This window comes from Phyllostomus discolor, chromosome 2 (genome assembly GCF_004126475.2).
Source record: "Phyllostomus discolor isolate MPI-MPIP mPhyDis1 chromosome 2, mPhyDis1.pri.v3, whole genome shotgun sequence".
NCBI lineage: Eukaryota > Metazoa > Chordata > Mammalia > Chiroptera > Phyllostomidae > Phyllostomus > Phyllostomus discolor.
In genome coordinates, this window is record NC_040904.2 from 162,800,819 (window position 1) to 162,828,282 (window position 27,464).

Below are 27,464 nucleotides of genomic sequence, written 5' to 3' on the forward strand. Positions count from 1 at the left end.
CGGCCTCTGCTCCTCCCCCAGCTCCTCCCCCTGTACCCCCAGCCCGGCCAGAACGGCCCCCGGGACAGAGCGACGCGGAAACCCGGGCGCCTGGGTCCCCAGCATGATCCTCGGTGAGTGGGCTCTGCAGCTCCAGCCTCCAGGCTCCTGGGTCCCTCTCAGTAGGTCACCCCCCCACCCTCCCCGGCACCGCGGTGACTGCGGCCGCCCGGCAGCGACCGGTTCCCCCTCCCCCCCTCATCTGGCTCCACATCTGGGGTCTCCTCTTCCCCTCTTCCCTTCTTCCCCAAGCTGCCGCTTCTCCCGATAACCGGTAATCTAGCGAGTGGCGAAGGATCAGACAGAGCCGAGTGAGACCCCCTCCCCATAATAGGAATATTGCGTATTCATGAGGCTCATGAATATTATATGACCGTCTACGAGAAGCTGGGGGAAGGGGCTGGCCCCGGCCTGGCGGAGTTTTGAGGGGAAGGTTCTGACCTGACTCCCCCGACCCTCGGTGCTGGCACTCCAACATCCTTCTGGGCCCAGGATAAGGGGGAAAGGAGGAAGTATGGGGCGGGTGGGGGGAGAAGATGGTGGGTGTAGCTTCGAGGTGTGAGTGGTGGGAGGTGGGAACCTGAATGCTGGAGATTAGGGGGCTGGGGAGAAGAAGAGGTGGGAAGCTGTCCATCCCAGGGCCCCTGCGGTTCAGATCCTGTCTCCGCAGCCATCCTGCCCCAACACGCCAGGACCTGCCCCTCTCTCTCCCTGCTCTGGCTGCCTGGGCCCTTCCTTCGCGGCTTCCTTCTTCCTTCTTGCCCCCCTCCCCACCCCATCTCTGCCTGGTGGAGGGGAGGGGGGACCAGGAGAGGAAGGGGCACAGAGAAAGTAAGGATGGGGGAGGGGAACTCCCCCGAGCCTCTGACAGCCCTTCAGCCACAGCCACCCCATCCTCATGACCTACATCGAGAGGGAACCCCGGGTGGGGGAGGAGAAGGACAAATGAGCTGTGTGCTAGACTCATCAGCCGGGTTCCAGGCCCCTGCCTCCGAATAGTCTTAAGGCCTGCTCTGTCCTCTGACCTCTGACACCTGCCCTGACTAGGTCAGTTCCCAGACCCTGTTTATGGTGGGAGCCCCACTAACCAGGCCCAGACACCTGTGGTCCCCCTCCCACCCCTACTGGGGACACCTGGCTCCATGCCGGTGCCCCAGGGTTTGCTGGCTCCTGCCTCAGCCCTCTGCTGTTTGCATCCTTAGCTCTTTCTCTTTTCTTCTTTCATTTGACCCCTGTTGACTTCCCACTGTCATTAATTATCCCCTTCTTCGAATCTTCCTCCATCTCTTTCTCCCCTCTCCTGCATCTCCTCACTCTCTCACCACTTTCCGTCTGACCCTCTCCACCTGGCACTCTAACATAGCTATTCAATAAATGAAGGAACGGAGTCATGACTGACTGGTTGCCTGCCTCTTTCCCAGGCGTATCTCTAGCAGGGAGGAGACTCCCACACATCTGTGAAGACTACCTGAGAGGGACCCTCAACCAACACGACCTGGACTCAGCTCCCCAGAGCACAGGCTCCACATTCCTCCAACCTGTGCAAGCCCTGTACCATGGCCCCACCCTGGGCACACCCCACCCTAGGCAGGAGGCCCAGGGGCAGCATCATGCTTGTCCAGAACAGGCCAGCGTGAGCCATGCTTCCCCCAGTCAATAGAACCTAAAGAGGACCTCAGGGGCCTGCTCAGACCAGACCAAGATCCCACCACAGAAAGAATACCTGGGTCACCTCCAACTGGACCTCCACCACATCTCCCTGCAGCACACTCTAATTAACTCCCTCCTTGTGCCCAGCCACAGAGGGGCAGGAAGCCTGGTGGCCCAGGCCCATCCATCTTAGCCCTTTTTGAGGAAAGAAGGGGAGAGGGAAGAAACTGCCAGCTTGGGGTCAGGCCCCACCCTGAGGACCCATGCTAAGGTTTTCAGGCTCTGAATGCTGAGGTCTACTGAGTCTAGGTCCATGGTGGCCCTGCCCAGCAGATAAGGCCCAGCCTGCCTGTGGGCGCAGGTTTAAGATGGTGGTTCTGGGCTCAGGTTCCCTGTTCCAGGTCATTCTTACTGTCCTCTCCAGCTGGGCCCCTGGTGTTGCAAAGGAGGAGCCATTGAATGAGGCCCTTTCCTGACAGATTTTGAGGATGTCCCAGGGTGCTTTTTTCTCTCTTCCCTTCCCGGCCACCGTCTCCCTTGGGCCCTGCCCCCACCCCGCCCACATCCACCCCAGGGCTATTAGGGATGATGTTTTGAGTAGTTGTTCATAATCATCCTCTTGTTACTTTCATCTTTGACTTCAAAGTCTTTCCAGCCCTTAGCCTGCCTTTTGCCAAGATGGGGGAAATTGAGGCTGACGGAGACCTGTACGTGGGACTTGCTCAAGAAGGCAACACCCAAGGTTTCAAGGCTCTCCTCTCAATCCCCAATATTAGACATTTCTGGGGAGGTAGAAGAGGCCTGAAGAGGAAGAGAGATGGATTAGAGAAGAGATCCCAGGCTCCAATCCAATTTCTCCCTTGGCCCTTGAGTCTAATTCCTCGTGCTTTTCACCACCTTGGGCCCTAAGAAAACTTGCAACTCTAACCCCGATACCTCTGTCTAATTTGAATGTTGTCCTGGCTCATTCTCCAGACCAACACTAACCCACAGCCCTACCCTAACACCTTCCCTGGCTCGTTCCTACCCGAACTGGGCCACTCCCTGAGCCATCTCCTGGCAGACACGCCCATTCTTTACCACAAGGGCTTGAAGCCTCAGACCCAACCTAAGATAGCCAAGGGGCTGGGACTGCTACCAGGCCAGAATTTCTGGGAAAGAAAAAGACCAGACCCCAGTGTGATGGAAGGAGTCAGCTGTAGCTTGGTGCTGGAGAGGAAACCTGAGTGGGATCAAAGTACCTAGGGCAAGCTAGGGCACAGAAATGGACAGATGGACATCCATCCAAGGGTCTGAGAGTTTACCTCTCTAAATTTCATTGGGAACTGTCTTTCATAAAGCATTTGGCAGTTCCCTACAGAGCTGGGTGGGGCCGTATCTGTTGGAGGTAATTACTCTAATGAGCTACCTTCTGGAGTGACCTGCCCCAGCCAGGCCCCAGTTCCTCCCTGCCCTGCCCTGCCTGCCTGCGCAAGATGGCATGCACACACACACACGCACACACTCCAGTTTGCTCTCCGCCCTCTCTTCCAAACCTGCCAGAAGCCCTCACCTAACCAAATAACAGAAACCCTGAATTTCCTACTTCATTCCCTGTTTCCCCAGTCCTTGCTATATTCCTGCCTTTCCCCTCCTCCCATTCCTAGTCTACCCAAAAATGTGTAGTGCTTGAAAGCTCTGTGTCTGAAGCCAGACGCCCAGGTTCAAGTCCCTCACTAGCTGTGTGACCTGAGTTAACTAACTCCCCATCTCTGAGCTGATTGTTATCATCTGTAAAATAAGATTAATTTATTCAGCAGCTCCCCTGTGGCATGCCAGCACCTTACATGGATTTGTTCAATCCTCTCAACAACTCCATGAGACAGGTACTGTTGCTCTCATTTAACAAATGAGACCGAGAGAGTCTGAGAAACTAGCTAGTCACCTAGCAAATGAGCTGGGCTCCATCTGCAGGGAGACTATGTATGTAAAGTGCCTGGCATATAGTGGCAACTATTTCCCTCAAAAAGTGGCAACTATTATTATTCTCAGAAAAGGAATGGGGGAGGGAACTGAGTCTTGGACTACCTGAAACCAGGAGCCTTGCTTCTGCCCATTAGTCCTATAAGCTGCCATCTACCCCTCTGCCCACCTGGCTTCCTTCCCTCACTCCATCCTCACCTCACCCCTTTCTTTCCTCCCACCTCCCCTACCCCCGAGGGCTCATGTCAGTGGAAAAGATGAGTTGCTGGCTGTAGGAAACTGAGTGGCTGCTACCTGGTTTCCTCCAGTCACAGGAAGTACATGAAACTTGCCTCTCCTTTCTCTCCTTGAATAAGATAGAAGCCCGAGCGCACTCAGATCTTTGCTTCAGAGTCAGATTGGAGTCCTTTGGGGTTACGTAACAAAGAAAGAATTTGCCACAGGGTGCAACAGATCTTGATTTAAAGCACAGCTCTTATAAGCTGTGTGTCATCAGTCAAGTTTTCAACTTCTCTGATCCTCAGTTTCCTCACATGTCAAATGGAAAAAATAGTATCAGCTACCTCCATAAAATTGTCAGTACCTCAGAGATTCAATGTGATAATACTCAACCCCGGAAAGGGTCAAGGAGCTGAGCTGCTGTCTCTGGTGCTCTGGGGCGGGGCAAGTGCCAACCCCAAACCAGCTGCTAAGGGTGGCTGCTGGGTGCCTGGGACTCTGGGAGTGCTCAGGTTTCTCTCACCATTCCTGATGCCACCCGGGGCTCGTTAAGGTTGCCCTGGTCTTGTGTGCCAGGCAGGCGGGGGTAGGGTGCAGAAAAAAGAAGCTATAAGGGGACAGACCAGAAATGGGAGATGGTTGAACTACCCCATCAGTCTGTCTGTCCCTGTCTCTCCCTATCTTGCTCAGTTTTCTATCCGTTGGTCTTTCTACCCCAGTCTCTAGCTCTGTGTCCAGTTTTTCAGCAGTGTCCCTGTTTTTCTCTCTCATTTCACTCTCTTCCATCTCCCCATTGTTCTGTTCTTTTCTCTCTGTGTCTGTGTTCCCCTTTCTCAGTCACTTATTCCTGCTTCTATCTGTCTTTTCCATTCCCTCTTGCTCCTATCTGCCTGTCTCTCTCTCTGCCTCCCTCCTCTCCTTCTACCCCACCCCAACTCCGAGGGAATGGACACAGTGTGTGAGTGTGTGTGTGTGTGTGAGAGAGAGAGAGAGAGAGAGAGAGAGAGAATGAGAATGAATGAGAATGGACACAGGGTATACAGACCCCTAGATGCCCAAGAACCAAAGCCAAGCATCCTGCCTTTTCCTTCAAACTTTAGACTCCTGGAGCCCACTCCCACAGTCTGGACCCTCTCTGACTCAGACACAATGGCTACCCAGTCCTAGCAGTGGGTGGAAGAGACAGACCCCTCCAGACCTTTCTGGACCAGCTCCCTGCCCCCAGCTGTGCCTGAGTCCTCCCCACCCCCTCCCTCTCGCCTCCTATTCCCCTAATCCCTGCTCCCCCGCCCTCCCCTCTGCCCCACTTTTGCGGGACTCTGATTGGCTGATTCTACTGACTGGACTGGGGGTGTTGCTGGCAAGGGAGAGGGCAGGGGGCAGAACCAAGAGAAGGGGACACTGTCAGGCCCAGGCCCCTGGGGGGCCAGGGCCAGGCCACTGCCTGGGGGCAGCAGGCACCAGAAACTAAAGGTATGAAAAGGGGCACACTCTCTGGAGGGAGCAGGAAAGGATCTGGGGTACCCTCTGCCCCAGTAAAGTCAAGGGAGGACAGAGCCAAGCTTGCAGCCTCCTGGGTTTGCCTTTGTATCTAGGAACCCCTGTTGCTAGCAGGGACTTCCTGGAGCAGTGAAGGGCTGCCAGAGTTCCCCAACTGGTGGACTGGGAGGTCAAAGAAGGGAGTGGGGCCAGTGGAAGCCCAGAGGGGTCCTGAGGGCCTTTGGGCCACCCCTTTGGAGCCTGGTGGGGCTCCTCCCATGGCTCTGGAGGGAGAAGAAGGTTTGAGTGGGGAGGGCCGTAGTGGAATGGCTGGTGTGGACTTTCATTTCCCCTTTGGGTCAGACCAAGGCATTCCCCTCCCAGAAGCCGGGTTGTAGTTCCTCCTGCCGAGCTGGAGCTGAACACTCCTGGTTAGACAGAGTGGCGTGGGGGAAAACAGGGAGGTTGGGAGAAGGGCTCTAGAGGGGCCCCAGGCAGTCCATTTGCCAGACCAAATGCCACTAACCTAGTACCCACCCCCACAGTTGTTGGAAGTTAATTAAGAATTACGATTGTGACAAAATCATAACTCTTGGGGAGCCTGAAAGATTCCGTAGCCCTCCTAAAAATACAGGCCTCGATATTCCCCTCTGGGCAGTGGAATGAATCACCCATCTGGCTATTCTCCTTGGGGTGAAACCTAGCTTTTGGGATTCCCTAGGGGAAAGCAAAACCAGAAGAAGGGAGTGGCCAGGGGCTCAGGGTTCCCAAGTCCTGCTGGTCCAGCAGGCAGTCTGCAGAGGTCTGTTCTCTTCCTGGGTCTGTTTAATGCCTAGTGGTCTTGGAGGAGGGAGGCTAGAGAAAGGGGAAGTGAAAACAGCCCAGAAGGGAAGGACTGGTCTGCACCCTCCCCCAGACCCACAGGGCACCGTGCTCCACTGCTCCGGAGCCAGCAAACAGGGGAAGTGTGTGTGCATGGGGATCATACTTCTGAGTGTGGGGGCTCCAGTTGGGGAGTGGGAGAGACAGGCTTCTATCTTCCTGCCTCACATAATGTTTTCTCTGCCCTTCAGGCAGCCTGAGCCGGGCAGGGCCCCTTCCTCTGCTACGGCAACCCCCCATCATGCAGCCCCCGCTGGACCTCAAGCAAATCCTGCCTTTCCCACTGGAGCCGGCACCCACCCTGGGCCTCTTTAGCAACTACAGCACTGTGAGTAGCAGACTGCCAGCCTTCTCTACCCTCCTGTAACCTCAGCTTTCCCTTGGACCCACCCTTTCCCTCTTCACCTCTTCCCCTTGTATCTAATTCTTTATCTCTTTTTAGAATCTCATCTCCCTTCTAGTCAGTTATCAGTTTTTTTGGCTATCTAGTATATTATTAAAATAACAATAGCTAATACTTGCTGAGGTCTTGCTATAGGTTAGACATTGTGCTAGGTGTTTCATATGACTCATCTTATCTAGTCCACCATCTAAAGAAGTATGGAGACCTAGATTGGTGGCAGTGACTACAGGAAAGTGAGAGGGGTTATAGGATATCCAGAAAGGGTAAGCAGGGGCAACCATGCCTATTTGTAAGTTCCAGCTTTCTGGAGCCCATAGTTGGGTGGGTAGGGTCAACAGGGTTGGTCTTGGAGAGCTGGTAAAGTTGTCTAGATTTAAGACAGTATGAAATAGAGAGCCATTATCCATTCTTGAGCAGAAGAGTGACTTGGTAAGAGCAGTGTTTAAGGAAGGTGAGTGGAGCAGCTGGATGGAAGGGAGCAGAGGCTGGAGGAGAATGGCCAATTAGGAGGCTGTTCCAGCAATGCGGGCCTAGAGGGAGGCCTGGACTACCAGACTAGCAGGTGTTTAGTGATAGTGGCAATGAGAGTAGAGAGGAAGAGAGATAGGGAAGGTATTTCCAAGGAAATATTGACAGACCATGGTGATCAACCAGTGTTTGAGGGTTGAGGAAAAGAGAGAGGATTAGTCAAGGACGACTCTAGGGTTCAGGTCTCTGTGGTTGGATGGGAAAAGTCACCTTAACAGGAGTAGAGGGTTGGAGAAGGAAGCTAACCCAGCATAACGCTGCTGAACTCCCTTTAGAACATGGTGAGTTGGTGTACCAGTGGAATATTGAGCAGACAGAATTTGGGACCTTGAAACTGGGCTAGAGCAAAAGTTTGGAGGAAGTCAGCCTTATTCAACTCACATAACCCACCATCAAACCATATTCAGCTACAAACATGTATTGAGCATCAACTATACACCAGGCACCGTGGTAGATGTGTCCATACATGCTCTCACTTAATATTCACCACAACCCAACAAGATAGACATTATTCCTCTTTGACGTGTGGGAAGATAGAAACTAAGGCTCAGCCCTGGCTCATGTGGCTGAGTGGATTGTGCACCAGCCTGAAAAGTGAAAGAAACTAAGGCTCATAATGGTTTAGGAATTTATCTAAGTTGACACAGCTTGTGCCTAAGGTATGATCTGAACCTGAAGCCTGTGACTCCAAATAGAGTTCTCTTAATACCACAGTTGCTTCCTTTACCAGGGGTGTCAAACTCATTTCACCGGGGGCCATATCAGCCTCGAGGTTGCCTTCAAAGGGCCGAATGTAATTTTAGGACTGTAAAAATGTAACTACTCCTTAACAGTTAAGTGAGAGCTCTGTGCTGCCACCGGGTAGAAACAAGGTGGAGGGCCGGATTCGGCCCGCAAGCCTTGTGTTTGCCACCTGTGCTCTAAACTCTTCCCAGAGAATCCAAACCAATATTTGCATTGCCCTTTAAGTTTACAAAGTATTTTTCATATCTCAATTTTGATAGCGACCCATGGGGTAGCTGTGATTTTATCCTCATTTTACAGATGAGAAAAATGAGTACTTACTATAAGCAAGGCACTGCTCTAGATACGATGGAGACATGAGGGTGAATGTGATATAGTCCAGTCTTGAAGGAGCTTATATTCAGGGGAGAAATATGGACATTTATGCAGTGATCTGCAATGCAAACCAAAGGAAGAGTTATTAAATATTGGGAAACAGGCACTAACAATGATTCAGATGAACAAAAAAATTTTATTTTGAGCACCTACTGTATGCTGGGGGCTGTACCTGGTGTTAAGGACACAAAATTCAATTTGCACCCTTGGGGGACTCACAGTGTAGTAGAAAAAATAACAAGTTAACAGTTACCCTACAGTGTGAGAAGAGCTGTGTCAGAGGCATTTAGCTTGCATGGAAGCCCAAAAGGGTGTCAAGAAAGACTTGCTGGTATCAACCTGAGCTGAATTGAATATGCAGCAGGCAACATATGACTTGGGCTTTGAAGAATTAGTAGTAAGCTTTTAAAAGGAGCCTCAGAGAACATTCCAGAAAGAAGCAAATAGCATGAACAAGGTCTAGAAAGGAGCACTTGAGAACATGCAATCGATTGGGTGTAACTAGAGCAGAAGGTGCTGGGGATATTTTCCCTCATCTAACTGCCTGACTCACACTTACCACCAAGTCTCCAATCACTCCCCCCATTTTGTAGATACGGAAATGATGATCCAGAGAGGTTAAATGACCTGCCCAAGGTCACAAAGCTATTTAGTGATTCCCATGGATAATCCAGAGCTTCTGACTCCCCCAGGGTTCAGAGCTCCACTGCCTCTACAGGGGAGGGAGGACTAGCAATTTAAAGCCATGAGTGTGGGTAAGCTTGGAGAGTGCAGCAAGGTCTTGAGCAGCACCAACTTTGGCATCTGACTGGTAGGATTTGAATTGATGTTATAAAAGTGCTGGCTGTGTAGCCTTAGGCAAATTACTTAACCACACTGAACCTAGTTTTGCCAGCTGTAAAATAAAACAGTAATAGCCACCAGCTCACAAGGTTGTGAGAATCATACTACATAATCATAATGCCTAGCACAAAGTGAATGTTCAGTTAGTGTTAGCTGCTATCATCATTATGTTATTGCTATTATTTTTATTTAAGGAAGGATCAGAGAGAGAAAGATAGTATAGCCAAAGCCTCAGCCTTGGGGAATAAGCAGAATTAGATAGTGGGAACAGGAGGGGGCTGCAGCAAAGGAAATGGAGGAGCTACTGGAGGGGGTGGGGACAGAACCAGGTTCCTGTAGAGCTGGAAAGCCAAGGGAGAGAGTGTGGTGGGCTGCATCAATAGTGTCAAATTTTGCAGAGAAACAAGGACTGCAGAAAAGCTGCAAACAGGCCTTTGGCAGTACTGTGCAGCAGTTAAGAACATGGCTTTGGAGTCAGGCTGCCCAGGTTTAAATTCAAATCCCAGTTCAGCCACTTCCTAGTTTATGACTTTGAGCAAATTATTTAACCTCAGTTCCCTCATCTATAAAATAAAGATAATAATAGTACTTAGAATAGTGGTTGTGAAGATTAAATTAGATAATCCACACAGAGTTTAGTACAGAGGCTGGCACATTCCAAGAGCTCAATCAACATCAGGTGGTGGTAGTATTATCATTATTTTTGGCAAAGTCTCTCCGTCCCTGCACTAAGACCTCCAGATCGCTCTCCTAACTGGGCAGTTCCTACCCCTTTGACCCCTCCCTGCATTATGTGTCCCTCTGCCCTTGGACATCCCTCACAGTCTCCCAAAGACAGCCTCTCTCTATCTACACCCAGTCCCCTGCTTCACTCATCTCTCTGCCCTAGGTGGAATGGGAGGTGGTGAGATCCAGAGATAACAGAGGGAATTCTAGAACCTGCCCAGAGAGGATGAGGAGATGTCTAGGGGAGTGGGCCACTCTGCCCTGTTGCCCACCTCGTCCCCCATTGCTGTCCCCACTCAACCGCCAGAGGGCAGCAAGTGCACGAAGTATAAATTCTTAGGAAACCTGGTTCTCCAGCAGATGGCGGGAGAGGAAAGGAGGTAGGAAGAGGTTAGGAACGAAATCTCCAGCCTGAGGTCGGTTCTGCCCTGGGCGCCCGCAGCTCCAAACGTTCAGAGGAGTCACAGAGAGCACTGCCTGACACCTAGTTACCTACTCGGTTTCCCATCCCTAGTAGAGAAAATGGCATGTAAAAGGGTACAGGTCCCATGTGCAGAGGGAGCAGGGGAAGCGTCGTCTGAGGAGTCAGAAGAGAGGCTGTCAGCAGAGGAGAGAGGGTCAAAGAGGAAGGGATGAAAGAAAGGAAAACTTCCGAGCTAGACAAACAGGGTCGTCCATAGGATTGGTGGGTACACTAGACCCAGCAAGGGTCCCCAGCCGAGGTCATCTGGTCAATGCTCCATCTCCAGGCCAAGCGGCCCCTCACACCATGACTAGGTCTTCCCTGGAACAAGTGTCTGGACATGGACTCTCCTCCTCTTTTCGCCCTAGCCCCTCTCTCTACCCCTCTTAGACTTCTTTTGCCTGTCCCCGCCCTCGGCCCGCCCTCAGCCCCGCCTCCGGGGCGGGTCCGGTCCCGGCCGGCACCGCCTCCCTTCTCCGGGCCGGCCCGGCCGCACAGCCCCGAGCCACCCGGGCAACGAGAGCCGCTTCCCTGGCCTCCCTGGCCTCCCTGGCCTCCCTGGCCCGGCCAGGCTCGAGGCCCCAGCCCGGGTCTGCCACCTCAGGTCATGGAGCCACGGCCCCCGGGGTCCCGCAGGGTAAGCCACCCGTTCCTTCCTCTCTCCCTGGCTCCGGCTGCTGCCGCAGCGCCCCCCACCCCCACTCCATCCCCGCCCGCCCCTGCGGGGCTGACTACCTCTCCCTCCGCTGGTCCTCGGGTTATCCGGCCCATCCCCCACAACTGGCGCGGCCCCATCCGATCTCTGGATCCCAGCAGGCGCCTTCAGGCTGCTGCCACCATACCTGGATACCCCAGACTCTGCTTCCCAGATCCTTGGAGTACCCCCACACCTTCAGACATCCCATCAGGTCCTACACTTACCCTGCAATCACCATGCCGTTCAGATCCCTCATATCCAGCTCTGACCCCATCCCAGCCTCTCTTTCCCAACCTCCCTCCCCCACCAGCTTCCACCTGCTCTTTAGACACCCCCTAGCTCCCTCTCTTTCCTATTTCTATCTGCCCAGTCCCTCAGGTCTCATCACTGAAATTCCACCCCCTCCCCTTTTCGCCCATATTTTGGGGGATGGGGAAGTGGGGTGTTCAAACAAGGGGCAGCAGATACCATCAGATAAAGGGCAATGGAACGAAATATAATCATAGCCCCCCCCCTCGGTGTTCCTGATCTGGTTTCCCCCTTCCCCTCCCCCTTGCCCTTCCCGATTCATTATGCCCCAGCTTCAGGGAGCAGTTCCCCTTCATGTCTGCTGTTGGAGGGCTGGTGGAAGGGGACCATTTTGTGGACCTGTCCAGGCAGTTCCTAGGCCAAAATCCCAGGGAAGGGGCTCTGGAGTGGAATGGACTCTGGGAGGCGTTAGCCTCCTCTCATCCCCAGAGAGCCCTCATCTAGGTCACCAGGGCCTCTTGACCTTGGCCTGAAGCAGCACTTCAGTAGCTCACATTCCACCTGCACAGGGATTGGGCCAGGAACCCTCACTTCAGCCTGGTGTCTCCTCAGTTCCTGGAGGAGAGGGTGGGAAGGGCCCACCTGACTGGGTTGATGACCTCTTCCCTGCCTTCCCCCACCCCTAGTTGGTATTTATGGGCTTAAACCTGAGGAAGGGGTTGTGCAAGAGAAGAGGTTATAACCCTGGAGGAAGGACACAAGTAGGGCAGGGGCCATTCTCAGAGAATGGATGTTGGGATGGTCAGCTCACAAGTCATCCTCAGGGCACTGAGTCCTCTCTCTCAGTCACTCAGGGGAGCAGGCTGGGGTGATGGGGTGGGGCACAGCCAGAATCAGGAGCCTTTGCTCCCCCCTCTCCATCCCACTACTCTCTCCCTATTATTCTAATCTACTTAGGTTTCCTGGGCCCAGATTGGGTTTCTATTTGAGCTGAATTCCATTCCCCACACAGCATGTGAGGAAGCCTAGGGGCTGAGGGGAACCCTGGGGCAGAGTTGGGGGGTGGGTCTCTGAATAGAAAGGACCAAAGCCTGGAGACTGAGAGCTGAAAGCAGTCATCTGTCTCCTTTTTCTGATTAAAGCTTGTCTCCAACTTGGTCTGTCTTTCTTTCTGCCAAACACGTCATACATTCACACAGATAAACACACAGCTGAAGATTACAACACCCTGGGCATTCATGGTGTCGGCAGAACCCCGACACAGAAATGTGATACATAAATGATATACACACAGCACGTGACACTCTTTCACACTCCACCCATGCACAGATTGATCACAGCCTGCCTAGACACACACACACACAGACACACCCCATTCTTTCCATTTGGCTACCCCTTGAAATAAGTCCTGGGCTTCAGGGGTAAAAAGTGAGTCACTGAGAGAGGCTGCTCCCAGCCAAGGGCTGGCCAAGAGATTGACCCTTGTCAGTTAGACCAGTTACCTGAACCTGGTCACAGTTCCTGCCTCTACCACTACCAAATAGGACAGCCCTTTTAAACAGGATGTTAAACCCCTTTCCTGACGTTACCCCCAACCAGCCAGTGAGACTGCTGGGGAGAGCAGAGGGAAGACAAGATGTGTGGGCTTTTCCCAACTGAATAACCTTCCTTCCTTTGCTTCACATTGCTGTCTCTCACCCCACTTCTCACTTGGAACCATGAAGTCCTAGGCACAGGGAGGGGCTCAGTTAAGGAGCTAAGGACCTCCCCTACTAAGTCTCTAACACACTGTTTTTTAATTGATCCTTCCACCTGGAAGATAAGATTTCAGCTCTAAGTTGGTTCCTTACTTATGAGAACCAAATGAGACCAGGCTGGTGTAGCTCAGTGGATTGAGCATGGGCTGCAAACCAAAGGGGTGCCGATTCAATTCCCAGTCAGGGCACATGCAGGGTGTTCCCGGCCAGGTCCCCAGCGGGGGCCATGTGAGAGGCAACCACACATTGAGTTTTCTCTCCCTCTCTCTTTCCCTTCCCCTCTCTCTAAAAATAAATAAATAAAATATTTAAAATATATATTAAAAATGTTTAAAACGGTAAACTTTATAAAAAAAAGAGAAAGAAAGAGAAAAATCCAGGAAGATCATCCAACCCTCCTCAGCCTCAGCTACATTCCAGGCTCATGCCTCCCTGGCTGCCTAGGGGCCAAAAAGGAGGATGGACAACTGTGCAGGGAGGCAGTTTTTATGCCTCTAGGCCCCTGACTTCATCCCCTGATAGCAGAAGGCCTCAGAGAGACACTCCCATCCTCTCCCCTCCTCACGTGAACTCTTGGCAGGAGACTGCAAAAGCATCTGCTGACCGAGGGTGGGGGCCGAGACTGTTTCTAATCCCGCCAAGCCCCACAGCCCTGCCCCAGACACCCTGTGATCAGACAGAGAGTTCAGAAGATCTCTGGGCTGCCTCAGGCCAACCCAGCTTCTTAGTTTCTCTCCACGTATTCCCATTATTTGTTAGAACCTACTCTCTCCTGAGTTCTTTTTACTCCCTCTAGAAGCTGTTGCCTTAAAGGGGTTCAGAGAGTGAGTATGTTAAGGTAACCTGGAGCCCAGAGGTGGGAAATTGGAAACATGTTTCTTGGGACCAGAAGCTTGACTTAGTAGACGGTCTTACCCCAGAGGCAAGGCCAAAAAGGCTTTATCTGAAGGCCCAAAGCTCTGAGGTGCTTGAGACTTCCTGTCAGTGGGCTTCTGGTGGATCGGCCTAGCTGTAGGAGATCGTTCAAGGTGACAGAGTTGGATCTTCAGGGTATGAAGGACCAAGACAGGAACCCAGGTTCAAGTTCCTGCTCTGCTATTAACTTATGGTGTGACCTTAGGCAAACCACTTCTACTTTCTGTCAAATGGGAGCACTGGACCAGTCAACCCCTCAGGTCCTTTCTAGTGCTGTAAAGATTGGGCTGGAAGGGAATCCAGAGGGACTCAGACTCAGAGGCCTCAGGCACACTGAGGGACAGAGAGGAGGCTCTGGGACTTTGGTTCAACCCAGCTGCTGCCACTGAGTGGGTGATGGACATGAGCTTGTGCTGGAACTCCTGGCTCACCCCAGCCTGCCTCCACAGATGGACCCTGTACAGAAGGCTGTGCTTTCCCACACCTTTGGGGGACCCTTGCTCAAAACCAAGCGCCCCATCATTTCCTGTAATGTCTGTCAGATCCGCTTCAATTCTCAGGTAAGAAACCCAGTCACTCATACACCCAATGAGGGGGGTAGGGGCAGCCAGGGGATCTTGGGGGAGGACATAGGCTGGGAGCTCTGGGTGAGGGGCAGGGATCAAGGGGATATCAGGGGAAAAGCAGGGAATGGGGTACTGTAGGAGGGGCAGGGAATGATAGAAGGCTCTTGAGAAGTCCAAGAGATGACTACATTTCAGCATGAAGCACACCAGTCTGCTAAGGCTGAGCCCTCCCTCCCTTAGGGACTGGTGTATCCTTGGCTCAGAACTTCTTGGAACACAGGTGGCCATCAGTGTCTGGGTAGGAATGTAGCCCCTGGCCCACTGCTCCTTAGGAGCAGAACTGAGTTAGGTTATTGACTCCCTTGTAGAGCCTGTGCCCTCTTTGGCCTCTGCTGAACTCCCCCTGGCCCACACACTTCCCTCTAACCTCATGGCTTCCTCCTCTCTCCACCCTCCTCCCTCCAAATCACACACAAAGCCTGGCGCCCACTCCCTTCCATGGAACTTTCCCATGGGGAAGTGCCACCAAGAACTCAGAACCTAGGTGTCTGGCCTTCCAGATTTTCTCCCTCCAAGCCTCCCTTGGGACTCTTGTGTGGGTCTAGAGGGGGCTTTGTGAGGTGTGGGTTCTAAAAGCTGTTGGAAAAAAACAGAAGAGCCTCATTCTGCTGAGTAGGGGAAAATAAAGCATGTTCTGTTTCTCTACCCAGTCCACATATACACATACCATGCTGCCAGGCTCTGCACACCACCGCCCCACCCCTGGGCTGTCAATCTTCTTCTGCCTATCCACATGTTTTTTCTATGCTATTCCTGTCTGGATGACCTTGTAGCTCCAGGATTATACATTCTTAGCATGGGGTGCATATGGTAGAGGCGGGTGGAGCCAGGACCAACCCAGCTTTATGCCTCCCCTCCACTTCAACCTTAGGCCTCCCCCTCTCCCAACCCAAGCTCCCCTCACTGGTGGAGGGTGGAAGACCAGAATGGTGGGGGCCAATAGCAGGAAGTCCTCTTCTCTTTTTGCCCTCCCCATCCCTTCCCAACCAAGCGGCTCTGTTTTGACAGCTGTCTCTGCTGCTTTCTCTGTCTCCAGAGCTGGGCATGGGGCCAGGGTCCTCAAGGGTGTCTGTAGAGGCTTCAGGAAAAATGAGACCCAGGGGGCAGCACTCAGTGTAGAACTCAGGCATCAGAGCTTCTGGGACTCCCACACTAAGGGTGGAAGCAGCAAAGGCTGGATCCTGGGACCAGGGGACCAGGGTCTAAAAAGATGCTAAGTGGATTGATTGCTAGGCCCCTTCCCTTTAGGATTCTGTAGGTGGGAAGCCTGAGTCAGCAACCAGGCCATGGGTGTGGTAGTGGGTGGAGCCTGGGCTAGGTAGGGATCCCGGTTCCCAAGGGACTCAAACTTGAGAAGCTAGTCCAAGCCCCAGGAATAAGCTGGGCTCCTCTGCATGGGGCTTTACATCTCACTGGTGTTGAGAGAGATTCATTGCATCCTGCTGAGACCCAGGACCTAAAAGAGCTCTGTGGGGAGAATTGTCAGATGAAAGGTGATCTCAGTTTCCATTTTCCTCCTCCATCCCTGCAGAGCCAGGCTGAGGCACACTACAAGGGTAATCGCCACGCCCGAAGAGTCAAAGGCATTGAGGCTGCCAAGACCCGAGGCAGGGAGCCTGGCGTCCGGGAACCTGGAGACACAGCTCCCCCAGGCAGCACCCCCCAAAATGGGGATGGTGTAACCCCTCGTCCAGGTAAGTCTGACTCCCCCATATTCTTCAGTTGATTGTACCTCCTCTGTTCTTTCCCCACTTCCCAGAACTCTCCTCTGCTTTCATCTCTCTCTTCCTCAGCCCCCACTTCACCCTCTCCCTCACCCCCACCCAAGGTGAGTCCTGGAGCCAAGTACAGTGATACAAAATTTCCATCCTGTCACCCTACCCCTACCCCAGCTCCTCACAACAGAATTCCCACCGTCTGTCCTCCCCACCACCCAGTGACTCAGAAAGGGGCTAGGGGAGGCCACCTGGCAAACTTCCTCAAGAAAAAGGGAACCATCAAATCCAGTGAGAGGCCCCTTCATCTTGGGAAGAGGGATAGGGGACGGAGTCAGGATATCTGAGGGCCTGCCCATTGGGGCTCCCCTCAGGGAAGCCTGAAAGAACCAGCAAACCCAGGCAACTCTGCATAACCTTGGGTAGATCATTTGACCTCTCTGGGCCAGAGTTTTCTTTCCTTTAAGATCTTTGGGGTCTTTTCCAGGTTTACAAAAGGTAACTCTGAGATTCTTTCTCCCTCATGGCTAGTGGCCATCTTCACACGTAGTCCCAGCCAAGAAACTGGAAAGAAGGAATAGGAAGACAGGGAGATATGAGCCACCTCCAGCCTGGGATTACCACATCAGATGTCAATTACGGCCAATTACAGAGACCCAGCAGCCCATTTTCTCCTTATCCTTGCCTGTCCTTCCTGCCCCACCCAAAGCAGAATGAGAACCAGGCATCTATATACCAGCTTGGGAACGGACCCCCTTCCCACTCTAGCGTGTGCACACACACACACACACACACACACACACACACACCATCCCTGGGCAATGCACAGAGAAGGTGGGCAGCTGAGCTGAGTTCTAACTGTGCTCTGGCAGCTTCTTAGTCTAATCATCTTGGGTTAATTTAATAATATCTCAGTGAAATAGGGATGATGGTGATGGTGGTAGATAACATTTCTTCAATAGCACTGTTCTAGGTGCTTTACATATATTACCTCATTTAGTCCCTATGGTATCTCTCTAAGGAGTTAATGATACCTGCCCTGCTTTTGTAAGCTATGCAGTCCTATCCAGACTGAGATGTGAGTGTGCTGTCTGGATTGAGATGGAGATAAAGGACGTCAAAATGAGTAAGTGAAATAGAGGGAAATACCACACTATGGACAAGCAAGTGGACACCTGCAGGGGTCAGGAGGTCCCCTCTCACCAGCTCAACACCCCCACCACCAGCCTCCTCATAACCCGGAAACTGGATCAGCTGCTGGAGCAAGAATGGGAGCGCTAGAGTTTCCCCTGTACAGTGGCCAGAACCCAGTGCTGAGGCCTAGGGCCTGTGCATCTTTAATCAAGCCATGAATTATAGAGCAGCCCTTATCCCTGTCTCATTCCTCTCTGGTTCTGCTGCTTCTGTTTCCCTTTGCTATGTCTGTTTCTCCCAACCCGTCCTTGGTCATCCTGCCTCTGTGCCTTCCTAGAGTTCTACGGCATGCTTCCTTGGGGACTGGCTAGGACTCAGGGAAGGAGCTGGCCAGGCAGGAAGCCCAGGTTAGCTGGCAGACTATTAGGGGGTGAATCCTTGTTCCTTGCCTCGCCCCCTGGCTAGGCTGGCTACCAGCTTCACCCTGAAGGGGATGCCAGTGGGGCTGGACAGCACTCTCACCACCTCTCCCTCCCTTACCGCCACCCCCACCCCCATCATTCCCAGCTAATGGAGAGTGAGCCAGGCATTTCAGTTAGTCTCACACCCAGCCTGCAGCAGCTGGACCACATCTGGCTCTGGCCCAGCATGAGAGCATACATGTTGTCACAGGGTGGGGACTCCTGGGTTCTTGCCCTCCAGGAAATGGGGGTGGGTCTTCTCTGCATAAAGAATCTTCTTCAAAAGCCATCTGGGGTGACCCCTGTGTTTCTCTCACAACAACAGTTTCCATGGAGAATGGACTAGGTCCAGCCCCAGGATCCCCAGAGAAACAGCCTGGCTCCCCATCCCCTCCCAGTGTTCCGGAGACTGGCCAGGGTGCAACCAAGGGTGAAGGGGGGACTCCAACCCCAGCTTCCCTGCCTGGGGGTAGCAAAGAAGAGGAAGAAAAGGCCAAGAGGCTGCTCTACTGTGCTCTGTGCAAAGTGGCAGTGAATTCCCTGTCCCAGCTTGAGGCGCATAACAAAGGTATGGACTCCTTTACCCCCACCCCCTGGGAGAGTGTCTCCCCAACTCCCCTGTCCTCGGTTCACTTCTGTTCCCCACACCCTAACTCCCCTAGCTCCCTCTAAGACCTGCCTACCAGCTTATCTCTTTCCCTAATCATCTCCACCATTCCTTAGCCCCTTACTTCCTCAGTTTTCCTCCTAATCTTACTTTCTTTACCTAGGACTCTCCACTGACCCACCCTGTGCTTGGGTAGGAGGATCCCAAGGGGCTTGGAAACTCCCCACTCTTGATGCCTCCCATATTGTAATTGGGAAAGTGGGTATTTGAAGTCTAATAGGCCTGGAGAATTTTTCCTTCACTCCTTACCTCCTGCCTTCTGCGGGTTTCAGGTACTAAGCACAAGACAATACTGGAGGCCCGAAGTGGACTGGGCCCCATCAAAGCTTACCCTAGGCTGGGGCCTACCACACCTGGGGAGCCAGAGGCCCCTGCCCAGGATCGAACCTTCCACTGTGAGATCTGCAATGTCAGGGTCAACTCGGAGGTCCAACTGAAACAGGTGGGTGCTAGGCCCTTCCCAGGAATTCTGGGGAGTTCCGGCCCTAAGCAGGAAGGGAGAACAGGGAGTGTGAATGAGGGCTCTTATACAGGGTCATCATCCCTTGGTTCCACAGAGTGGGTAGGGCCTGGTACTTGGGCTGTGATTGCCATTTTTATGGGCCTGCCTCCTGGGGGTTGCTCTTTTCCTGGGGGCTCACTGGCCCCTAACCCACTCACCCCTGCAGCACATTTCCAGCCGGCGGCACCGAGATGGCGTGGCCGGGAAGCCCAACCCGTTACTGAGCCGTCACAAGAAGCCTAGGGGCGCCGCGGAGCTAGCGGTAAGGCCCTGGGCACTGAAAATTAGACAACGGGGGAACCAGTGCGAGGAGGAGAAAGGGACACAGGCTGCCTAGGGTGAAGTGGGGTTTACAGGGCCAAAGAATGACTTCTTCCTCTCTTCCGGCCTCCTCCCCTGACCCCTGCAGGGCACGCTGACTTTCTCCAAGGAGCTGCCCAAGTCCCTGGCCGGTGGCCTGCTCCCCAGCCCCCTGGCGGTGGCTGCGGTAATGGCAGCAGCAGCTGGCTCCCCGCTGTCCCTGCGCCCGGCTCCAGCCGCACCTCTTCTCCAGGGGCCGCCGATCACCCACCCTCTGCTCCACCCGGCCCCCGGGCCCATCCGAACGGCGCATGGACCCATCCTCTTCTCCCCCTACTGACCTCTACCCTGAACCCCCTCCCATTCAACGCCCCACCTCCAGCCGGGACCCAAGCCTCCGGGCTCCCAGCCCGCCCCTCCTCCCGGCACTCCCTGAATGATCTCTCTCCTTCCCCCCCACCCCGAGGTACGGGGTTCCAGGAAAGGGGAGGGGTAGTGGGGGAGGGGGGCTTCAGAAGGGGGGGAACACCCCAGATCTCAGGGAACCCCGCCCCCTGCCCTTCCCTCTCCCCTAGAAAAGGGGGGGCCGTCTCACCCCGAGCCCCCTTGGAGACACCCCCCCTCCCAAAAGCCATGTCCATCCAGCCCTTCCCCCAAAACCTAGCACAAAACGGGGTTCACAAGCCATGGTCGGGGTCCAGGGGGCAGAAATGGATCTTCTTGGCAATAAGCGGACTCTGGGACTCCAGCCCCCTACCCCAAAATTGAAGCGCTTCCGTGAACACCCCCGTCCTCCACAGGGGGAGGGGAACAGGCGGGACCCCTCATAAGCACTTTGGTTTTACCGCCTGCAACCTCACTGTGCCCGCCCCGCACCATGCTCCTGCCCCAGGTCTAGCTGGGCCCATCGTAGGGGGCAGCACTTGGAGGCATCTCTGGCACTTGGGTGGGACCAAGTAGATGCCCCTTATAGTCCCTTCCCTCACCTTCTTCCTCCCCAGTCCGGATTCCATTCTTTTCACCAGCACCCATCGCCCAAGGGGTACTGAGGGGGGCAAGGGGTGTCTAGTCAAAGCCCACCCCCCGCCTCGCCTTCCGCAAAACTGTGAGCAAAAAGCAATAGAAGCCTCACCTCCCCCTCCCCTTTCCGCAGGATTTGCAGTCTGTAGCCTCCTCCTTCCCAGCTCCTAGACCTCATGGCTGTCCCCTTCCACCAGACACCACAATACAGCTGGGGTGGGGGTGTAACCTCCCCCGCCACCGGTGATTTCCGTCTTGTCAGCCCTTCCAGCCACTGACCTAGGAGGAGTATGGCCCCCCACTGGCCTTCCCCTCCTCATCAACTCTTTCTGCTTGATGATGTAGCAACCCTGGCCCCCGAACCATGTCTTTCCCTTTTCCCTCTCCCTAACAATAAAGTCTGGATTCGTTGCCCTCCGTCCCCCAGACTCAGACTTTCAATCTTTGCCTGCTGTTTGGGGGAGCAGTAACATTAGGGTATATATCTGTATGGTGAGGGAGACAGGCACAGAAGAGGAGCAGAAGAAGGAAGGGGTTAGGAAAACGGAGGTAGGAGGAGGCAAGATCTGAGGCTTGGGCAAAGCTAGCAGAGGCTCCCCATTCCACTCACCCCCGCCTCCGGTCCAGCTCAAGTGTAAACTTGGCCCTGGGGAATCATCCTGAGTCCAGGTCTCGGATTGCAGCCACGGCCGTTGAGAACTCACAACTCCACCAGGCGGCGCCAACAGCATGAAAAAGGAGTCTTCCCCTAGCCTAAGACTCTCGGGTGGTGTGTCTCAGGAGTCTAACGAAATAGGTCTAGACCCAGTCTAAGACAAAGGAAAAAAATCAAGGTTTTTGTGCATCTGGTGGGAAACCCACGCCAGAAACAGGCAAGGCATGAAAACAAGTGGGGGCAGGGACTGGGAATCGGAGCTCTACACTCCGCTTTGCCCCATATAAACAGTGCCCTTGGGTTAATACTTCCCCTCTCTGGACCCCAGTTTCCCTATCTGCAAAATGAGCCCATTTGGGTCTCTTAAAAATTTACTGAGACTTCATGTATCCAAGACCAAAAAACTGGGATTGTATTATTTACATAGATGCTAGAATACCTTCTCATCTTGTTCCTTAAGTGTTCTGTGAAATGACAGCACACCCTTCTCTCTTACATAATGGGGGGTGAGGGTGAGAGAGAGATCTTCTCTATCTGCAGAATTCGGTTCAACCACACACTCCCAAAATTAGCCAGTGACTCTCTGACCCCCTCCCTCTAGTCCTTCTGGGTGGCAGAAAGGTCAAACAAAAAAGGCTAGACTGGAGCCCAGAATCACCATGGGATCCTCCTCAGTTGCATCATCGCTCATTTCCCCCTTTCTACCCTCTCAGTCTTACAGAAGAAAGGAAGAGGGAGGATGATGGTTGTCAAAGAGGAAGGAGAGGGGAAATGGGGCCTCCTGGGTTTGAACTGTGAAGTCTAGGTTCAGAAATGAAACCCAACAAGGAGTCTGGGGTTTATTTCTTTTTGTGTTCAGGTCTTTCTAGCTAAAAAAAAAAAAAAAGGGGGGGGGGGGCAGAGACTGGATATTCAGATTTCTGGCCCTATAAGAAAGTGAGTGGAGAAAAGCAGGGACTGGGTCACATGTGGGAAGAGATAGGGGCTAGAAGAAATTGAGGCTAGAGGTGCTAGGATACTAGCATGCCCCACAACTACCTCAAACCTAATCTAAAACTCAATTTCATGATTTACCCCTTCCCTAAAACTGTTGTGCTCCCCACATTTTCTATCTTGTTTTTTATTTTTTTATAAAATTTTTTAAGAGTTTATTTATTTAGTTTTAGAGAAAAGAGAAGGGAAGGAGAGAGAGGGAGAGAAACATCAATGTACAGTTGCCTCTCACATGCCCCCTGCTGGGGACCTGGCCTGCAACCCAGGCATGTGCCCTGACAGGGAATTGAACCTTGACCCTTTGTTTCGCAGGCCCACACTCAATCCACTGAGCTACATCAGCCAGGGCTCTATCTCATTTTTTAAAGCTCTCTTTTGCCCTGGCTGGTGTGGCCCTGTGTATTGAGTGCCAGCCTGCAAACTGAAAGGTTCCCTATTCCATTCCCAGTCAGGGCACATGCCTGGGTTACAGGTCAGGTCCCAGGGGCATGGGAGGCGTGAGAAAGGAACTGATGGATGTACCTCTTAGCATTGTAGTTTCTCTCCCTCCCTGTCTCCCTCCTCCCCCTTTCTCTAAAAATAAATAAATAAAACCTTTAAAATATAAAAAAATTCAAAAATAAATATTTATTGACTCCAGAGAGAGAGAGAGAAACATCAGTGTGAGAGAAACATCTATCAGTTGCCTCTCATATGTGCTCCGATCCAACCCACTACTTAGGGGTGTACCCTGACAGGGAATTAAACCTGCAACCTTTCAGTTTACTGTAACTTGGCTCCAACCAACTGAGCCATAGTGACCAGGGCTCCCTACCTTATTAAAAGCACTACCATCCACCAGTAAAAATGGGATTTGTCCTACTCTTCCCTCTTTCTAACCTTTCATCTGCAAAGTCACTACTAAGTCCTGTTTGACTTCTTAGCAACCTATAGATTCTGATTACTGTTCTCTATCCCCACAACCACTGCCCTAACCAGAAATGGCTACATAATTTGTGGGTCCAGTGCAAAATAAAAAACTAGGGCCCTTTGTTCAAAAAAGATCTCAAGCCCTGGCAGGTGTGGTTTAGTTGGTTGGAGCATCATCCTGTAAACCTGAAGGTCGTGGGTTGGATTCCAGGCCAGGGCACATACCTAGGTTGCAGGTTCACTCCTCTGTTGGGGCACATTCAGAAGGCAATGTTCAGAAGGCAATGTTTCTCACATTGATGTTTCTCTCTTTCTGTCTCTCTTCCTCTGTCTGGAATCAATGAATATATGCTCAGGTTAGGATTTTTAAAAAAAGATCTCAAGATAGTGACTACAGAAGAGTAAACCAAGTACTGGATTCTTGGCCCTATGCCATGACACGAATAGCATGCCCATGGGGCTGACTCTGACCCTGACCCAGGCCCTACTTCTCCCTTGTCTGAATTGGTTCCTCCTTACTGCTCTCTCTCACTTCTGGCCTGCGTGCTTTCACTCCCAACAGCTTTCTTAGTGCTAACCTCCCCCTTGTCTTGAAGATAAAACCCCAGCTTAACCTGATATACAAAGCCTTCCTTGATCTCAGCCTTGCTCACTTCTCCAGGATCTTCTCTGTTCTTCCTTACTTCACACTCTTTGTTCACCTTTTCCTAAACCTCTGTGAACTCTGTGCATCCTGTGCCCTTTGTCTAGAATGTCCTACTTATATTCCCCAAAATACTCCTGTTAATCATTCAAAATCTAGCACAGATATCTCTGTGGACCCCTTCTTGACCTCCTCCTTAACAGCTAGTTACTTTCCTCTAAGTTCCTGATATACTTTATAGCAAGAGTTGCCAACTTTTTCTTAAAGGGTCAAATAGTAAATATTTTAGGTTATGCTGGCCAAGAGGCAAAATTGAGAATATTATGTAGGTACTTATATAACCATTCCAATTATGACCATTTTAAAATGGAAAAAAACATTGTTGGCTCATGGCCCACACAAAAACAAATGACAAGCCAGATTTGGCCCATAGGCCAAAGTTTGCTGACCCCTGCTTTAGAGAATCAATTAAGCATTTATACACGTACACATCTGTCTCCTCCACTAGACTATGCACAAGCCCATGTACCAAAACTTCTTGTATCCCCAGTGTCTAGTTCAGAATCTGGTGAATAGTAGGCACTAATATGCATTTTTTTAAAGATTTTATTTATTTATTTTATTTTTTGAGAGAGGGGAAAGGAAGGAGAAAGATAGGGAAAGAAACTTGAATGTGTGGTTGCCTCTCCCATGCCTCCTACTGGGGACCAGGCCTGCAACCTAGGCATGTGCCCTGACTAAGAATCAAACCAGTGACCTTTCAGTTCTCAGGCCAGCACTCAATCCACTGAGCCACACTAGCCAGGGCTCAATATGCATTTATTGAGTGAATGGATGAGTGCTTGAACTGTGCCCTGTGGGGAGTGAAACCAGAATCCTGACTGTTTCATTTCCTACCTTACTTCATCTGGCTCCTTTTCTCAGATGTGCTAGGATATCACAAGGGACCCTCTGACTTGAACCATCTCCATGTCCTGGACAGAGGGAAACTGTGCTCCCCCAAAACAGAACCAAAGCTCTGGGGTGCCTAGAGTTGCTCCTGGAACTTGGTCTTGTCCTTGGGCCCTTGATGAGTGGCCTAGATATCTGGATGCTCTGTCTCCATGCCTCGATGATTCTCGACAGTGATCTTGTAAGTGTTCTGCTATGCAAAGACAGGAAGAAAACAGAGCTCGGGTATCAGGAAGAAGAAAGGGAAAAATGAGATGGCTTTGGTATAAATAGAGAATTTCAACAGAGAAGCCCAGATTTCACTAACCAAAGCAGACTAACCAAAGCAGAACAAGTAGGACCGGAGGTGGGGAAAGAAGTGGCTGAGATTGAGTAACTGGGGAGTTTCTTATTCTTTCTGTCTAGCATAATAAGGGACATGAAAGCAGGGTACCCCCTGTTTGAAACCTGACTGCCCACTAGAAAGGACTGCCCTTTCAATGAGTTTGATTTCTTCTTCCACTGGAGGAAGAACTTAAGGCTGGGAGATTCAGGTGAGTGATATGGTGGGTGTACTTTTCTTTCTCTGTCTCTTCATCTCACAGGTGGTAAAAACAGGGGAAAAAATGAGGTCAGCCTGTGTGTGTAGTGAAAAAGGGCAAAAATGACTATAGCAGCATCCTGGATACAGAAAGGGGACTCCTGGGTGGTCTTAGAGGGTAGGGAAAGAATTTTAAAACTTTGAGGGCACTGGGGTTACTGAGAGCACCTGGGTGGGTGTTGAATGAGGCCTGGAGTTTGGAGTGGACAGAGATTACAAAATATTTAGGTAAGAATTTGGGAAAACCTTTGAGAATGGGAACGGTCTAAGAGAGTCTAAGAAGAGAGTTAGAATTGGGAATCAGGGTAAAGAGGCTTGGGAATGGCTGGAAGCTCTTCTGAGCTCTCATAGCAGTTCAGGTACCCAGGGGCCCAGAAGTGTTCAAGAGATTTAAATTCAAAGTCAAGTTCTAACTCCCTCTTCCTCTTCCACCTGCCCCCACCTCAGTCTCCATCATGTGGAACGCCTCTGATGCCAACTTTTCCTGCTACCATAAGTCTGTGCTGGGCTATCGTTATGTGGCAGTTACCTGGGGGGTTGTGGTAGCTGTGACGGGCACTGTGGGCAATGTGCTCACACTGCTGGCCTTGGTCGTCCAGCCCAAGCTCCGTACCCGCTTCAACCTGCTCATCGCCAACCTCACAGTAGCTGATCTGCTCTACTGCACCCTTCTCCAGCCCTTCTCTGTGGACACCTACCTCCACCTGCACTGGAGAACTGGCGCCACCTTCTGCAGAGTTTTTGGTCTCCTCCTCTTTGTGTCCAATTCCGTCTCCATCCTCACCCTCTGCCTCATTGCTGTGGGACGCTACCTCCTCATTGCCCACCCGAAGATCTTTCCGCAAGTATTCAGTGCCAAGGGGATAGTGTTGGCACTGGTAGGCACCTGGGTGGTAGGTATGGCCAGCTTTGCTCCCCTCTGGCCTGTCTATATCTTGGTGCCCGTAGTCTGCACCTGCAGCTTTGACCGCATCCAAAGCCAACCCTACTCCACCATTCTCATGGGGATCTACTTTGTGCTTGGGCTCAGCAGTGTCAGCATCTTCTATTGCCTCATCCACCGCCAGGTGAAGCGATCAGCACAGGCACTGGAACAGTACAAGCTGCGCCAGGCAAGTGTCCGCTCCAGCCACGTGGCTGGGACAGATGAAGCCATGCCCAGTCATTTCCAGGAGCTGGACAGTGGGATGGCATCAGGAAGTCCTAGTGAGGGGATTTCGTCTGAGCCAGTCAGTGCTGTCACCACCCAGGAAGGAGACTCACCAGAAGAGGGGGGCCAGATCAACAGCAAAGTAGCTAAGCAGATGACAGAGAAAAGCCTTCCACAGGCACCTGCTGATGCCAGGCCAACTAAAGGAACCCAAAAAATTCAGGACACTCCATCAGAGTTTAGAAAAGTGACTTGGATGTGTTTTGTGGTGTTCCTTTGCTTTGCCCTGAGCTACATCCCTTTCTTGCTGCTCAATATCCTGGATGCCAGGGTCCAGGCTCCCCGGGTTGTCCACATGCTTGCTGCCAACCTCACCTGGCTCAATGGTTGCATCAACCCTGTGCTGTATGCAGCCATGAATCGCCAGTTCCGCCAAGCTTATGGCTCACTCCTAAAACGAGGGCCCCAGAGTTTCCGTAGGCTCCAGAGTTTCCGCAGGTTCCATTAGAGCTGTGTTCCAGTCACCAGAATCTGGGACTTTTTCATCCAGCGCTAGAGTGTCCAATTGGTATGGGAGTAGATGAAAGTAAGATGTGTAAGCATTTTCATAGACAACCTCCCCCTAAACCCCAAACCAGGCCTCTCCCTTGCTGAATGTCTCAGCCCTAGGCTCCTCAAGGCGTATTATTAATTATCAATAAAAGAATTCCATCCTTATAATGCTCAGGTGTCATCTTTGGGGTAAAAGGAAATAAGCCAATGTTGGGTTGCAGCTGGAACTTAATAGTGGAGGGCTTGGGGGATCCCAGGTCAGAGCAGGAGCAGAAAGCTGTGGGCCTGGGATATAGTCTTCAGCTGAGGGGTTTCCAGGTATAAAACATGGGAGTTTGGTCAAGAGGATTAGGCTTCCTTTCTAATTTCCCAGAAATGGCTCCTGCCTCCTACTATTGCTGTCAGGATCCCTCAAAGCCTGCAAACAGATGTTCTTCAGCTCAAAACAAAATTTTAATACAGCCTTTTTAAAAGATCTTATTTATTTATTTTAGATATAGGGAAAGGGAGGGAGAAAGAGAGGGATCGAAACATCAATGTGTGATTGTCTCTCACAGGCCCCATATTGGGGACCTGACTTGGCCCACAACCCAGGCAGGTACCCTGACTGGGAATCGAACTAGTGACCCTTTGGTTCGCAGGCTGGAGCTCAATCCACTGAGCCAAACCAGCCAA

General features: G+C 52.0%; 2 protein-coding genes across 6 annotated transcripts; both read left to right on the forward strand.

Annotated features, from left to right (window-relative positions):
• Positions 1 to 20,777, forward strand: ZNF385A (zinc finger protein 385A). 5 transcript variants are annotated; one of them, XM_028532251.2, is made up of 8 exons: positions 1 to 113; positions 6,423 to 6,559; positions 14,381 to 14,491; positions 16,089 to 16,251; positions 18,193 to 18,435; positions 18,807 to 18,976; positions 19,203 to 19,298; positions 19,446 to 20,777. In XM_028532251.2, exons 1-8 carry the CDS (start codon positions 104 to 106, stop codon positions 19,674 to 19,676), a joined length of 1,161 nt encoding a protein of 386 aa, XP_028388052.1. In that variant the 5' UTR covers positions 1 to 103; the 3' UTR covers positions 19,677 to 20,777. The 5 variants fall into 5 exon arrangements, with proteins under 5 accessions (XP_028388052.1, XP_035874780.1, XP_028388054.1 ...); XM_028532253.2 differs by lacking the exon at positions 1 to 113 and adding an exon at positions 5,230 to 5,343; XM_036018887.1 differs by lacking the exon at positions 14,381 to 14,491 and having other exon boundaries at positions 18 to 113.
• A 3,546-nt stretch (positions 20,778 to 24,323) lies between these two features.
• On the forward strand, positions 24,324 to 27,246 carry GPR84 (G protein-coupled receptor 84). The gene is made up of 2 exons (XM_028532125.2): positions 24,324 to 25,040; positions 25,535 to 27,246. Exon 2 carries the CDS (start codon positions 25,543 to 25,545, stop codon positions 26,743 to 26,745), a length of 1,203 nt encoding a protein of 400 aa, XP_028387926.1. The 5' UTR covers positions 24,324 to 25,040; positions 25,535 to 25,542; the 3' UTR covers positions 26,746 to 27,246.
• The last annotated feature ends 218 nt before the right edge of the window (positions 27,247 to 27,464 follow it).

Coding starts and splice junctions, on each gene's coding strand:
- ZNF385A (XM_028532251.2), top strand. Junction 6,560..14,380: donor TCTTTAGCAACTACAGCACT/GTGAGTAGCAGA, acceptor CTGCCTCCACAG/ATGGACCCTGTACAGAAGGC. Junction 18,977..19,202: donor CGGAGGTCCAACTGAAACAG/GTGGGTGCTAGG, acceptor TCACCCCTGCAG/CACATTTCCAGCCGGCGGCA.
- GPR84 (XM_028532125.2), top strand. CDS start 25,543: ATGTGGAACGCCTCTGATGCCAACTTTTCCTGCTACCATAAGTCTGTG.